We start from the raw sequence: 16,196 nt of genomic DNA, 5'->3' as shown, positions 1-16,196 counted from the left end.
TCAACCTTCATACTCCTCTTTCTTCCCTTGCAGAGCGCTGAGTAGCATGATAAAAAATTGTCAATCAGGACGACCTCTCTCGCTTACCTCTTATGGCTATGCTCGCAAGTTTGACGAAGAAGGATGGGAAGAAATTCACACTAAAACGTAGCGAAAATTTTGACCGTCACAGTGGGCAAACCAAAGACGAAAAATTACTCGTTCCAGCTCAGGTCCTAATATACTATCGCGGGTTCAATTATGAAATGGTTATCGCGAGCTCCAGTAAATATGGAATTGTGGGCAGTGTGCTTAGCTTTTATACAATGGAATCTTGGTTCTGCTCAGTACATATTTTTGATGCATCATATTCTGTGAGCCAAAGATATGCTGTGAAATATAAAGGAGTGCTTTAGATTACTTTTGATGCAGTAGAATCCGACAAGGCAAAGTAAAACCGAGAGCCCGAGGCATAAGTTTCTTTTTCCATTTTCGATCTACGAATCTGTTTTCATAGCTGCACCTTTCACCTCCAGTACAGAATGCCCTAGGTGCAGGAGACCGACCTTGTATTTTTTTTTTACTGTTGCGCCAGACAACTTTAAGGAGAGTGCACCAGCATTGGCGAGCACAAGTGATTGCATGAGTGTGGAGAGCATTAGCATGCACTTCTTAAGGTCGGGCTCGGTATGAGACCGAGGGTGGGGATTTTTATTCTGACAATGATGCAGGAATCGAAGTACAGTGTGCCTTACAAATGCCCTGAGTCCAATGAAGGAAGAGACAGCACAGACCCAAGGCCGTACGTGCCGTCAAACATGAGGGTGTCTGCAGGATCGACGCAGCATTTCTCTATGCCTACACCGATGTACGTGCATAAATTGACATCTGAACGGGTAAGTGCTCATGATGAGAGCCCTGTCAATTCTTTCTGATTCTCTTGGCTACACTAAGAAGCCGCCGTAACCCCGGCTTGCCAGTATATCCTGCTGGTAAAAAGAAAACATTTGTAGCGACTGCTTCCGAAAGCAGCATATTTAGCATAGGTGTCAATATTTCGACGACAACTGATTACAATGAGTTTGTGAAATCAATATGCACCTCAGAATCAGATGTATTGGGCCAGCTCTGTACAGTGTTTGTATGCTGGAAGGTTTTCCGCGTTCAGGTCTATGAAATGTTGTATCTGTATATATCTGCATTCTGGTGCGGAACCGCCGTCGGGCAGCATATTCCTGCATCTTCGTTGTACATCCTGCTTCCACAGTCGCGATCCTCTGGGCGCTCCCCATCGCAGTCTACTGCCAGCTGCGCATTCCTCCACTCTCGTCATATTCTCCCTGGAACTCTCTCTCTTCCATCACTGACTTCCCTCTGCCTTCTCTCGTCTGAAAGTGGAGATGGACTAGCTACTCAGTATTACGTAGAAAGAATTTTGGCGATCTTTAATGTACACTGATATGACATCGCACAGCTTGCGGGTCCCTTTGGCATTTCGGCTCTATCAAAAATGCGGTCGCCGCACTACTCAGCACACCATTCTCTCATCTTCCACTGCAACCTTCCTCCCTTCCCTCTTGGCCTCATCCACATTTACCGCGCCATTTCCTTTCCTCAAAACCACTAATAGAGAGACAGCTGGAGTACTACACTTCACTCACCATGGAGACGTGCAGGAATGCCGGGAACGTGAGGGTTTGTATTTGGCTTGGCTATTGTTGGGTGTAAAATGTGGCTTCAACCATAACGATTACAGCAATCCTCAAATAAATGCCATGATAGTTTCCAGAACAGCCTTGCACCCAACCTTCACTTACTTCCCTTACATTAATTGAAGAAGTGAAAAATGCACCATTGAAATTATTTACGTTCTGCACAGAGGTGAGCATAGCAGCGGAGGCAGAAACCACGTTTTCTGACACTGGCCAAGCAAAATACAAAACCTCATCTTGCCGTCATTCTCTCAATGGATGGTGCGCTGTTTAAGAAAATCGCATAGACGCGCCTGCCAGCTTTTCTTCTATGTAATATTGAGAAACGCTATAGAGTGGCATTTCGCTGTCTCCACTTTTCTACCTACCCGTCATGGCAAGTGCTGGCCATTAAATTCAGGTAAATCAAATTATTCCACTAAATAATTGACGGCCTTACGGCTCACGTAGTAGATTCCTTGGAAGAATGCAGCACTTTATGGGTGAAACAAACGTATGATGAGTAATATATCGCTGCATACCTTGTGTTCGATCTGCATGCAATTGCGCGCTTTCTTCATATTCTAGGTGCAGACGTGGCCAGTAATTCTTTCTAAACTAGGCAGGTGACAAAGCGGCTCCTGTTTTCTGTCAGCCTGTGTACATCGGTGGGTGTTCGTAGTGTCGGTTGCGATTCCTTCCGAGAGTCCGTCCCGAGCTTCTCTCAACCGGGCACCGGCGGCCTCCGACCTGGGGTTCTCGCGGGAGTGCATGCACTCATTCAGGGAAATGATGCAGGCCAGCAAAGCCGAGCGTCGGCTCTACCCCCCACCTCATACCTCCCTCGACAATTACCATCAGACACTTTGGCAACGGCTCGAAACACGCACTTTGCCCTCCCCTTATATACGCTCGCGATATCACCCAGTACACACGAACCCTTCCTGTACCCTCTGCCACCACCCCAAAGCTACTCTCGACCATATTCTTTTCCTCTGCCCGGCGGATCTTCCCCCGCGGGGCCTGGAGCACCTTACCACTTGGGAGGCTTGGGAGACCCTACTGCGCTCCGAGGACCCGGCCAAGCAAACCATCGCCACATGCCGGGCTTCCAGCGTCATGAGCCTCCGGGACATGAATATTTGAGTGCAGTGGGGCCGTGTGGGGGCCCAAGGACCGACGTGTCCAAAACTCCCTTGTTCAAATAAAGTTTTCATCATCATCATCATTCAAGCTTCAAAAACCCAATGCCGTAAGGGTGAGGGCTGGAGCATGAAGTTGGAGACTGTGACGGCTTGCCCAGGGACGTTGCTTAATCACTCATCTTTCTAGTGAAACATACGCGCTGGTACGCGTCACACAGTCTAGGCAAAAGCAATGAAGTCCCTCGGCCCGAGTCGACTCGACTGCTCGCGTGCGTCGGTTCGCTGGAGATGATTGCGCGGCTGCTGCCACTGTTGGACTGCCAGTGAAGTATAAGCTTCGGTCGTGCTGCCCTCAAAATACGTCCCACTCGCCTATCGCAGATGTCATCCGATCCGCATAATGGACAGGTTTAGCACCACAAAATCAGCGGTAACTGCTACCCTACGGCAGTTTTGGCTACTCAAGCAAGCCTGGCAACAGTAGCGGCGGTGACGCGTTAACTTATTTGCTTTGCGGCTGTGCTAAATCACTCTAATATTTCCTACCTTCCTGCTCTCTTACCTTACCGCTATCCCTATCGCTTCTGTGCCCCTCCCGCGGTCGCTCAGTGTTTACGGCGCTCTGAACCAAAACACGAGGGTTCGATCCTGACCATGGCTGTCGAAGTTTAATCGAGGCCAGATTCTAGAGGCCCGTGTACTGGGCTATGTCAGTGCACGTTAAAGGTCTCCAAGCGGTCTAAATTTCCGGAGCGCCTCACTTCGGCGTCCCTGATAGCCTTAGTCGCTTTGGGGCGTTTAACCCCCATAAAGATATCGCTTCGGTTTCATCAAATGGTCCTGGGTCCACACAGGGCTTGATGAGAAATGAATTTAAGATGGGTTTAATAAAATGAACTGGCTTGATGTTGCTTACGGGCCTTGTTGCATTCTTCTTCACTGGGGCTGCAGGCTGCATCGTCGTTCCTATCATTCTGTTGGGACATGATGCCAGGATGGCATGGTTGGTAGCCTATGAGAAAAGTCACTGACCATGGTCTTGCCACGGTGCATCTGCACAATCTGTCGCTCTTCGTCATGCTTGATTGCTTGATAGCTGAACCCTCCTGATTTTTCAGCATAGGCGCATGTTATCGGACACAGCAGCCCAAAGAGCTGAACAAATTGCCCCTCTCTTTATTTCCCATTGTAGAGTAGCCACTCATGTCGATCTCTGCATGAATTGTCACTCAGTCAGAGCTGCTGTGTGGCTCATGAAGGTTCACTAAGTAGGGGAGTGCTTTAGATAACTTTTGACCGAGCAGAGTCTGGCAAGGCATGCTAACGTCGACCCATTAGCGCCTTTGCATTTCACATTCACCAGAACTTCAAGCAGCAGTATCTTTCGCCTCCTTCTGTATAGCAGAACAGCACAGGCACACTCTCGTGGAATCATGTACTGGATTTTGTTTGCAATGCCAGGCATCGCAGGCGAGTGCGGGCATCGGTGGTTATGATTCCATGCATCGCAGGGAGAGCACTGCAAGCTAAATCTTCAGGCCGAGTCACCTGGGAGGGCCAGGGTTAATAGAGGCTTTTAACATACGGGATATGAATTAGCATATACGTATATCGGTATACAGGACACTTACTGCGCAGGAGGAGTATCATGAGTGAGACCAGGTGGGGTCACTGCCCATGCGCAGTAGGCGTCCGGTATACCGGCATGCATCTACGCTTACAAGTCTCCGGTATGTTAAAACCCTCCAATGACTTTGGTACTGTCGTGGATGCAGGGGGTGCAACAATGTGAGTGGGAGTGCCCAAACGCTGCCGATGGTGTAGGGGCAAGCCCTAGCCGTACATTGGGACCCAACCTCATGTTGGAGAGGCTGCGGTCTTGTCGCGGCAATTTACCGCTCCTGAGCCGCTGTATGTGGAGAAGTGCGGATCGGCCAGCTAGGCACGCTTGCTGAGAGCGCAGAAACTTTGTCTTTTCAGGTGGCTCGCTTGATTTTGCTCCTCAAAAAATTACTAGTTTTGGCGCTGAATGAATGGGGTGAATTCAATTTTCGAAGCATGTCTGCTCAGTTTGCAGAATGTAGTGCAAAGCACTGCAAAGCTCAGCTTCAGGCCGAGATCAGGGTGAAAAGAGAGGGTTTTAATGACTCGGTTCTGTCATCAATGCAGGAAGTTCACGAACATGATGTGCCCTGCCTGTGTGCGGGGGCTCCCAGTGATAAAGACAGGAAACCCACCCTTAATCCGGTTCCGAAGCTCTCGTCACCTGCTGACCAGCCTGCATCGCCCGAGACGCAGTATGCGCAGAACTGGTGCTTTGCGAAGGTAGGTGTGTGTACTGAGAGTATAACTGTTTGCTGCCACTTTGGCCATTTGGCGTGATAGCGAGAGCCTGCCAGAATACTTGGCTCTTTGGGGAAAGACAGGTTATGGGAGCTTAAAAAAGTGATTTCTTGATGTCGTTGCCAGGCTACAGGCAGTGACTGACTGTGGTAAGAACAATTTGTGAAAAGTTGCTATGGTGCTTGGCTACTCTACTGTAAGATGTGAATTTGATCCCGGTCGCAGCAGGCACATTTCGATGGGGTAACTTGCTAGAAACCAATGTACTGCGTGATGTCAGTCCACGTGGCATGCAGAGTATCATTGGTGTTGGTGGGGATATTTGCGTTTTGTTTTAATGTGTTATTGTAGCCTATTCTCGTAACCTATCTGTGCAGACTAAAATTGCACGTGGCTTTCACGCGGTGGTGTGCCATCATCTGACTGGCTTTGCAGGATCTGAAAGATGTGCTTTTGTCCCATCCCGAGGCCATAGATACGTTATTGCGGTTTGCCCTTGTACAGATGGGAAAGGCGGTTGCTGCTCCCTTTCTTGGCACGTTTTTTCGCCAGGCCATTATCACTGGGCCTAATTTTGGATATTGTTCGGAGAGTTGGAAGATATCTGCAGGCAGTGCAGCTGTTTCTTCGCTTATTAAACAGCCCAGATATCTTCTCACTGTTGTGATCCGGCAGACTTGTGACGTGGTTGGATATGTTCGTGTTTTTCTTCTATCGCCCATCATACTCCCCTTTCTTCCCTTGCAGAGTGCATTGAAGCAGGGCAAGAAATTTTCACTCAGAGTGATCTCTCTGGATTGCCTGTTACGGCTACTCTCGCAAGTTTGAGGAAAGGCTAGGTATAAAATTACACGAAAGCGCGACCAAATTTTTTACCATGGCGGCGGCCGAACCAGAAGGGATAAATTACTTCTTCCAGCTGTGGTCCTGATATGCTATCACGAGTTGATTTAGCAAAACAATATCGTGAGCTGTAGCCAATAGGAAATTGTGGGCAGTGTGCTTAGCTTTTATAGAATGGAATGTTGATTCTGCTCACTAGATGTTCAGTTTACATCATATTTCTGTGAGCCAAAGATCGTCATCATCATTATCAGCCTGTCTTGGCCCACTGCAGGGCAAAGGCCTCTCCCACGGCTCTCAAATTAACCCTGTCCTTTGCCAGTTGCGGCCACTGTATCCCTGCAAACTTCTTAATCTGATCCGCCCGCCTAGCTTTCTGACACTCCTTGCTAGGCTTGCCGTCTCTTGGAATCTACTCCATTACCCTCAAGGAGCAGCGATCATCTTGTCTTCGCATTACATGCCCTGTCAAAGTTCGTTTCTTCCTCTTGTTTTCGACTGGGATATCATTAACCCACATTTGTTTCCACACCCACTCCGCCAACTTTGGCTGTTTTAATGTTGCATCTATCATTGTTTTTTCTATAGCTCGCTACGTTGTCCTTAACTTAAGCTGAACCCTCTTTATTAGCCTCCATGTTTCTGCCCCATAGGTGAGTACCAGTAAGTTAGAGGTGTTCTATACTTTTCTCTTCAGGGATATTAGTAAACTGCCATTCATGATCTGAGAGAACCTGCCATATCTGCTCCACCTGTCTCTTATTCTTCTAGTTACTTCCCTCTCATTATCCGGATCTGCGCTCACTACCTGTCCTATATCTCTTACTATTTCCAGCACCTCACTACCAATTGCAAACTGCTGTTCCCTTGCTAGACTGTTGAACATTACTTTGGTTTTCTGTATGTTAATCATTAGCCCCACCGTTCTGTTCTGCCTGTCTAACTCGTCGACAATGCTTTGCAGTGCATGTCCTGAGTGACTTATTAAGGCAGTGTCATCAGCGAATCGGAGATTACCAAGCCAAAGATATGCCGCGCTATATAGAGCAGTGCATTAGATGACTTTTGATGGAGTAGAATCCCGAAAAGCATACAATAACCGATGGCCTGAGGCATAAATTCTTTTACATTTTCCATCCAAGAATTCTTCGTTTTCGTAGCTGCACCTTTCACCTCCCGCTCTATAGTACAGAATCTCGTAGGCACAGGAGACCGATCACGTATTTGCTTTCTTTCCGTTGTGCCAGACATGACATGAGAGTGCACAAGCATTGGTGACCACATGTGATAGCGTAACTGTGGAGAGCATTAGGCTGCATTTCTTCAGGTAAGGCTCGGTATGAGACCGAGGGTGGTTGTTTTTATTCTGACACTGATGCAGGCATCGAAGCAAAGCGTGCCTTACATCTGTCCCGAGTCATATGTAGGAAGAGACAGCACCGTCCCAAGGCCGTACGTGTCGTCTGACGTGAGGGAGTCTGCGGGATCGACGCAGCACTTCTCTATGCTTACGCCGCCGTACGTGCATAAGTTGGCATCCGAACGGGTAGGTGTTCATGATGAGAGCGTTTTAATTTTTTTTCTTTGGTCTTCTTCACTGAGGTGCCGATGTAACCGAAGCTTGCCAGAATAACCTGCTGGTAAAAAGAAAACACGCGTAGGGACGGCTTCTGAAAGGAGCACTTTCAGCATAGCTGTCAAGATTTTGCCAATAAATGATTGTAATGCTTTCTGATATGTGTATTCACCTAAGAATCAGACGCATGGGGCCAACTTTGTGAAGTGTTTGTATGCTGGAAAGTTTTCCGCATTAAGGTCTATGAAAAAGATCTGTAGAGCGTTTTACCAGGTTAGTACATAAATCTGCAAAAGCTGTTGTAGCCATATAACCCAGCATACTGCCATGGAACCACCTTCAGGCAGCACATTCCTCTATGCTCAGTGTAACATCCTGCTTCCACAATAGCCATTCTCTGGTTTCTCCCCATCGCAGGCAACGGCCGGTTGCGCATTTCTTCACTCTCGTCATAACCTCCAATGCAACTAGACCACCCGTTGCCTGCCATCCTTTTTTTCTTCCATCTCCGACTTCCCTTTGCCTTCTCTCGCCTGAAAGCGGAGAGGCACTAGCTGCTCTGTATTGCATAGAAATGTACACTGACATCGCACAGCGCACAGGTGCAAGGGTGTCCGCAGAACATTTTTCAAAGGGGTGCACCCGAAGGCCGGGTATGGGGGATGCGGTAGGTTAGCACCAAAAAGGAACTATTTGTGGTCTAAACTGTGCACATGAAACGAAAATTAGAAGCAGCAAATTAGTGCTAGGCTTGGAGAACAAACTGTAGAATTTATTAATGAACAAAGAATTGCACTCATTAAGCAAAATCCGATAACTTAATATCGCCTAAACGTGCTAATCGAGCTGTGTAGTTGTCTTCTACTAGTGCATAAATAATATCCGTAATTCCAAGGGGAAGGGGGGGGGGCGACCGCCCTCCCTTCCTTGCCCTCCCCCCCCCCTCCGGACTCCCATGCGCAGGTGCCTTTTGCATTTCAGCTCCATCGTAGCCTACTCCGGCACCATTCTCTCTTAATTCACTCCGACCTTCATCCCTTCCCTCATGGTGTGTTCCTCACTTAACGCGCCATTACCTTTCTTCAAAACCACTAATTTATTTAAATTATAACGTAAAACCACTAATAGAGAGACAGTTCCTGGCACTGCACTTTACCCACCAGGGAGACGCGCAGGAATACCGTGAAGGTGAGGTTCTGTACTTGGCATGGCTATTGTTTTGAGTAAAATGTGGCTGCAGCCATACCGATTACGACAAGCCTCAAAGAAGTGACATGATAGTTTCCATAACAGTCTGGCACCAAACTTGCACTTGGTTTAAATTTTTTGAAGGAATGAAAAACGCAGAATTGAAGTTATTTACCTTCGGCACAGAGGAGAGCATGGCGGCGCTGCTACCACTTACGAGGTAGAAACGACGCTTTCTTACACTGGCCAAGAAAAAAAATTCAGGGGGGCACTTTGTGTACCTAAAGTGCGGTGAGGCGAAAGCCTTAAGCGCAGTGTTGCTGCTTGTGTGACTGATATGTGGTTAGGACGTTAATCTTCGCCTCTAAGAGTGGAACGCGACAGCGCCTTGCAACGCTGCCAGAGTGTCCACAGAATGCCATCGGCCATTCGGCTGTACGCCTTGCTCGTCCGTAAATTGTTTTTTGAGGAAAGGAAATGTATCTGTCTCGCATATCTCGGTGGACACCTGAACCTCGCCTAACAGGAAGGGAGGAAGATGGGAGTGAACGAAGACACCATATTTACTAGACGCGCCTTCGTTCATTCCAAACCATCGAGCAGGCATGGCGGAGTGGTAGCGTGCTCGTCTCACACTCCGGAGGCCCTGGTTCGATTCCCCAACTCGACCAATTTCCTACTTGGTTTTATTTATTTATCTGTCTGACTAGAAAGGTTAATTAGTCTACCTGGTCAACTAAGCAATTGACTAACCTCAATCCCCCTTGCTTGGAGCATCACTATACCATCGCTTTAATTGGTTGCATGGTTACTAACCAGAGTACAATTGGCCTGTTTGAACTTCGCACACTGTGATGTCACGACCATTTCGACCAATTGAAAAGCGTGACAATTCTGTCGACAACTCCTGCTTAAAATGATGAGGCATTAAAGGCTTCCGCCTTAATACAAAACCTCATCTTCCTGTCATTCTCACAATCGATGAAGTGCTGTTTAAGAAACTCGCATAGACGGGGGCGCCAGATTTTCCTCTGGGTAATATTGAGGAACTGTATGGAGCGGGATTTCCCTCTCTCCAATTCCACCTACACATCATGGCAGTTAGCGACCATTTAATTGAGATAAATAAATTCGCTAATTAATTGAAGGTCTTATGGCTAACGTAGTAGATGCCATGGTAGAATGCAGGTTTATATGACTGAAACAAAGCTGTAACCAGTATTCTACCGCTGTTTACCATGTGTTGAACTTAATGCAATTGCACGCCTCCTCCATATTCCAGGTGCAGGCATGGGCAGTACTTCTTTCTATACTAGGCGGGCTACAAAACGGCTCCTGGTTTCGGTCAGCCTGTGCACATCGATGGGTGTTCGTGGTGTCTGTTGCAATTCCTCCTGAGAGTCCGTCAAGGCATGCTAAAATCGGCCCATGAGCGCTTTTACATTTCACATTCATGAAGCCTTTTGTCGCACCAGTATCATTGGCCTGCTTCTTTATAGTAGAGCACCACAGGCACTGTCCCGTGCAATCATATACTGGATTTTTTCTGGAGTGCCAGGCATCGCAGGCGAGTGGCAGGCATCGGTAGTTCGGATTCGATGCGTCGCGTGGGAAGGATTGCAAAGTAAAGCTTCCGGCAGACTCAGCTTGGTGAACCAGGGCTAATGAGGCTTTTAACATACTGGATACGGATTAGCCCCAGTCATACGTATACCGGCGTACGGGACGCCTCCTGCGCTTGAGCAGCGTCATCAGTGGTTCCAGGCCCGGTCATTACCCATGCACAGGAGGCATCCAGTAAACAGTCATAGATCTACGCTTATACGTCTCTGGTATGCTAAAAGCCTCCAATGACTTTTGTCCTGCCGTGGATGTAGGAGGCGCAACAGCATATGAGTGGCGGGTGTCCAAACGCTACCAATGGTGAAGGGGCAAGCCCCAGCCAGACATTACAGCCCAACCTCTCGATGGAGAGGCTGCGGGCTCATCGCGGCAGATTTCTGCGCTAGCTCCGCTGTATGTGATGTGGGGTTGAAATTGGGGGAGATAAGCACGTTCTCCCCGTTTTACCGCGGCTGACACAGTTCAAAGCCGCGCGGACCCCACCCCGTGGTCGCGAGCGCTACCGAGCGCACGCCGACTACGGCGGGCCTTGCTCTACGGGAACAAAGGAACGACACACTGGCTGACACAAAGAAGGCATTTATTGCAGCAACAACAATAACGCCATCTGGCAACAAAATACACTGAGGAATCGAGGATGTCCGACTCACCAGCACGGTTACGAGCGAATGTTCGCCCACGGTAGGGCAGAGGGAATATCTCCGAGGCCGGACGGGACGAGCTGAGGGGAACATGTTTCGACACGAGGTCGCCGCCGGCGAAGAGCGGAGTGGCTCGCGAAACATCCGCGAGCTGTCCCGGTGCCGAGCAGAAGAGAGCCAGTCTTCCCCCGCGCGCGAGCGGCAAAACACGCCATCCGTGGCGATGGTGTCGCTGCGACGCGAGCGCCCTCCCCTGTTAGTTAACCCAACTAAAGGGAGTGCGTTGCGGGGGAGCTAACCACAGTAGGGGGTGCAATGCGGGAAAGTGAACGCAGGGGACGAAGGCGTCCCCACATCCCCCCAACCTTAAATAGACCCCCACGCCTGCAAGTTACATGCTATGGAGGAGTCTCCTGGTCTTCATGCACTTGAGGCAGGTCTTGCAGCGGAGGTCACACCGACAGCGTGCACGCAGTCTTCCGCGGTATTCCGAAGGCGGCGTGAAGGTCTCCGCTGGGACGACTCGCATGGCCCGCGGACTACGTGTCCGCAGGCCCGCGAAAAGGAGGGCCGGTTGACCACTGCAGGCCAGGATCCTGCAGTAGTCGCCACGGTAACAGCAGCCGGAGGCGGCGGCTGTCTGGTCTCGCTACGGCTGCCCCGGATGGACACGGCGAACAGAGGCCGCTCCGTCGCAGCAGGCGGCAGCGAGACGATGTGCACAAGACAGCAAGCCGGAGTGGCTCCGCTGGATCATAAAGACTGCCAAAACACACTCCGCATGCCTTTAACGTAGGTCACGGGAGGGGAGACGGCATACACAAGGGCCTCGTGGCTCAATGCTCAACTCGCTAGCAAAACGTGTCGGGCGGCTGTGCAACGAAAAGTTCGAGTGATCTTGAGTTGAACGAGAATGCTCTGTTCATGCGAGGTTAAAAAAAAACGGGTGGGGCAGCAAAATGCGCCCCTCTCTCAACACCGCGGTCCGGTGGTCGTGTCACTTTTGACAAGGTGCAGGCAGCTATGAATAGCCTTAGGCCTCACTACCATAGTGACGGTCGACGACCCCCAACAAAAGAAAGACCCGAAACGGGTTTCGTGCGCGCAGCCGCGAGGAGACATCACCTTTGTGGAGTGGTCCATCCCCGCTCACTGCACGATGCAGCTTCTGAGCGGCAGGCGCCCACCGTATCGGACGGTGTCGGAGCACCCGGTGCCGAGCTGCAATACCAGCGAGCTCGTAGCGGCACCCGTGGCCCCAGGCCACCCGGCTCCCGGAGCCGCGACTCCCAGAGTCGAAAAAGAGACAGCGACAAATTATATACAGAAAACTCGGACCACCCACGCGGCTTCCGTACTCACTCGCTTCGGGCTCGGCAACTCTGTGGGCGCTAGGCCTCGCGCTCCCTCGATGCGGACCAAGTGGTTCTCGGGCTGAAGGTACTCCAGAACAGAAAAACTTTACGAAAAAAAACATGCTGAGCATATCGAAAAGTTCAAACATGCTGCAGCGTAATACACCTCGCACTCAAGAAAGCATGCCGCAGGTCCTAGCGATCAAAATTCACACTAGGCCTACCACTTGTCAAATCCGGACAAAGAGCGTTCCTCAAACCGAACAGACAGTCGTCCAATGTTCCAAGAGCAGGCCCCACGTTGGGCTGCCAGATGTGGGGTTGAAATTGGGGAGATAAGCACGTTCTGCCCGTTTTACCGCGGCTGACACAGTTCAAAGCCGCGCTGACCCCACCCCGTGGTCGCGAGCGCTACCGAGCGCACGCCGGCCACGGCGGGCCTTGCTCTACAGGAACAAAGGAACGACACACTGGCTGACACAAACAAGGCATTTATTGCTGAAACAACAATAACGCCAGCTAGCAACAAAATACACTGAGGAATCGAGGATGACCGACTCACCAGCACGGTTACGAGCGAATGTTCGCCCACGGTTGGGCAGAAGGAATATCTCCGAGGCCGAACGGGACGAGCGGAGGGGAACATGTTTCCACACGAGGTCGCCGCCGGCGAAGAGCGGAGCGGCTCGCGAAACGTCCGCGAGCTATCCCGGTGCCGAGCAGTCTTCCCCCGCGCGCGATCGGCAAAACACGCCATCCGTGACGCTGGTGTCGCTGCGACGCGAGCGCCCTCCCCTGTTAGTTAACCCGACTAAAGGGAGTGCTTTGCGGGGCAGCAAACAACACTAGGGGGTGCAATGCGGGAAAGTGAACGCAGGGGACGAAGGCGTCCCCACAGTGAAGAAGTGAGAGTCGGTCAGCTAGGTACTCGTGCTAAGAGCACAGAAGCTTTCTGCCTCTTTGTGTATCTTGCTTGATTTTTTCCCTCGAAAAATCAGTATTTTCGAAGCATGTGGGCTCAGTTTGCAAAATATACCATCATGGAGAAAATTGTATGGGATGGGAATTCGTGTGAAAACTTATTTCTGCGTTGCCTCCTGAGGCAATCAGATAGTGCTATGGTTTCAGTGGATGGTGCATGCACGTTTTCTATACTTCTGGCCTTTTGATTGACCTATTTTGCCTGGACATGCAGAAACTAATCTCTCCTCCCGTCGCATCTCTTTTGTCTGACTGCAGAGCAGAATCCCTCGGCTGCTAGTGAGTATCGATGATCTTAACCTGCTGTGGCAGAGTGCAACAGAAGAGTCTGCAAACATTGCAGGATGCGATTCAATGAGTCTCATGGACGAGCACTGCAGAATTCAGCTTGAGGCTAAGAGCAGTGTGAAAGTGCATGCTTCTAACTACTCGATCCTGTCATCAATGCAGGAGGTTCATGAACATGATGTGCCCCGCCTGTGGGCGGGTGCTCCCAGTGATAAAGACAGGAAACCCACCCTTCGTCCGGTTCCGAACGTCTCGTCACCTGTCGAGCTGCCAGCGGCGCCCCAGACGCAGTATACGCAGAACTGGCGCTTTGCGCAGGTATGTGTCTTTAGTGAAAGCAGAGCAGCTTGCTGCCACTTTGGCCATATGGTGTGAGAGCGAAAGCCTGCCAGAAGAATAGTATGCTCTTTGGGAAAACACTCTTTACGATGTTTTAGAAAAGCGCTTGTTTGGCATCGTTGCCAGGCTAAAGGGAGTGACTGACTGTGGTATGAGCAGTTTGCAAAAAGTGGCTACGGTGCTCGACTACTCAACTGAAAGATGCGACTTCGATGCTGGTCGCAGCAGGCGCATTTCGATGGGGTTACCTGCTATAGACCGATGTTCTTTGCAATGTCAGTGCATGTAGCATGCAGAGTATGGTTGGCGTAGGTTAGGATTTTGCCTTTTTTTTAATATAACCCTATTTTTGTAACCTGTTGGTACTGACTAATATTGCACGTGGCTTTCACGCGGTGGTATACCATCATATGAAAGTTCTTGCAGGATCAGGAAGATGTGCTTCTGTCCCAGCCCTATGTCATATATACATTATGGCGGTTTGCCCTTGCACACGTGGTAAAGGTGGTTGCTGCTCACTTTCTTGACGCGTTTTGGGACTAGGCCATTAACAGCTAGCGGCCTAATTTTGGGAAATTGTTCGGAAACTAGGGAGATATCTGCAGGCAGTCCAACTGTTGCTTCACTTCTTAAGCAGCCCGGGTGTCTCCTCAGTATTTTGATTTGGCAATCTTGGGACATGCTTGGATGCGTTCGTGTTTCTTTTCTGTCAACCTTCATACTCCTCTTTCCTCCTTTGCAGAGCGCTGAGTAGCAGGACGAAAAATTGTCACTCAGGACGACCTCTCTCGCTTACCTCTTATGGCTGTTCTCGCAGGTTTGACGAAGAAGGATGGGAAGAAATTCACACTAAAATGTAGCGAAAATTTTGACCGTCACAGTGGGCAAACCAGAGAGGAAAAATTAGTCGTTCCAGCTCAGGTCCCAATATTCTGTCGTGGGTTCAATTATGAAATTGTTATCGCGAGCTCCAATAAGCATGAAATCGTGGGCAGTGTGCTTAGCTTTTATACAATGGAATGTTAGTTCTGCTCAGTACATATTTTGGATACATCATATTTCTGTGACCCAACGATATGCCGTGCAATATAAAGGAGTGTTTTAGATTACTTCTGACGGAGTAGAATCCTGCAAGGCAAAGTAAAACCGAATCTGTTTTCATAGCTGCACCTTTCACTTCCCACTGTAGTACAGAATGCCTTAGGTGCAAGAAACCTACCTTGTATTTTCTTTTGTCTGTTGCGCCAGACAAAGAAGGAGAGTACACAAGCATTGGCGAGACAAGTGATTACATGAGTGCGGAGAGCATTAGCGTGCATTTTTTCAGGTCAGGCTTGGTATGAGACCGAGGGTGGCGATTTTTATTCTCACAATGATGCAGGAATCGAAGTACAGCGTACCTTACATATGTCCTGAGTCCAATGAAGGAAGAGACAGCACAGACCCAAGGCCGTACGTGCCGTCAGACGTGAGGGTGTCTGCAGGATCGACGCAGCATTTCTCTATGCCTACACCGCCGTACGTGCATAAATTGGCATCTGAACGGGTAGGTGCTCATGATGAGAGCCCTGTCAATTCTTTCTGATTCTGTTGGCTTTGCTGTGTACATCGCCTGTGTACATCGGTGGGTGTTCGTAGTGTCTGTTGCGATTCCTTTTGAGAGTTCGTCATTCAAGCCTCAAAAACCCAATGCCGTAAGGGTGGGGGCTGGAGCATGAGGTTGGAGACTGTGACGGCTTGCCAAGAGGCATTGCTTAATCACTCATCTGCCTAGTGAAGCATATGCGCGCTGGTACGCGTCACACAGTCAAGGCAAAAGCGATGAAGTCCCTCGGCCCGGGTCAACTCGATTGCTCGGTGGCGTCTGTTCGCTGGAGATTATTGCACCGCTGCTGCCACTGTTGGACTGCCAGTGAAGTATAAGCTTGGGTGGTGCTGCCCTCAGAATATCTCCCACTCGCCTATCGCAGATGTCGTCCGATCCGCATAACAGAGGTTTAGTACCACATAAACAACGGTAACTGCTACCCTACGGCAGTTGTGGCTAGGCAAGCAAGCCTGACAACAGTAGCACCGCGGTGACGCATTAACGTGTTTGCCTTGCGGCTGTGCTAAATCACTCTCACATTTCCTACTTTCCTGCGCTCTCCCACCGACGGCTATCCTTATCGCTTCTGTGCCCCTCCCCCGGTCGCTCAGTGGTT

At 49.8% G+C, this 16,196-nt stretch overlaps 1 protein-coding gene across 13 annotated transcripts in view; it reads left to right on the top strand.

Moving 5' to 3' along the window:
- LOC149341876 (uncharacterized) overlaps window positions 1-16,196 on the top strand; it is a 75,836-nt gene that overhangs the window by 29,434 nt on the left and 30,206 nt on the right. For 9 of the 13 annotated variants that reach the window (XR_016282981.1, XM_089544139.1, XM_089544134.1 and 6 more), the window contains 6 exons: window positions 711-875; window positions 4,985-5,140; window positions 7,383-7,547; window positions 13,624-13,644; window positions 13,816-13,971; window positions 15,374-15,538. Coding sequence is in view for 12 of the 13 variants with exons in the window: in XM_089544139.1 (XP_089400265.1) it covers window positions 711-875; window positions 4,985-5,140; window positions 7,383-7,547; window positions 13,624-13,644; window positions 13,816-13,971; window positions 15,374-15,538 (828 nt within the window). In the remaining variant the exon portion in view is untranslated. The remainder of the gene's footprint in view (window positions 1-710; window positions 876-4,984; window positions 5,141-7,382; window positions 7,548-13,623; window positions 13,645-13,815; window positions 13,972-15,373; window positions 15,539-16,196) is intronic. The other 4 variants (XM_089544133.1, XM_089544137.1, XM_089544144.1 and 1 more) reach the window with 4 other exon arrangements.

The sequence above is a fragment of the Amblyomma mixtum genome, chromosome 5 (genome assembly GCF_055824585.1).
Source record: "Amblyomma mixtum isolate Tamu chromosome 5, ASM5582458v1, whole genome shotgun sequence".
Taxonomy (NCBI): Eukaryota; Metazoa; Arthropoda; class Arachnida; order Ixodida; family Ixodidae; genus Amblyomma; species Amblyomma mixtum.
The sequence above is the reverse complement of the archived record's forward strand: the minus strand, read 5'-3'. Positions and strand labels throughout refer to the sequence as shown.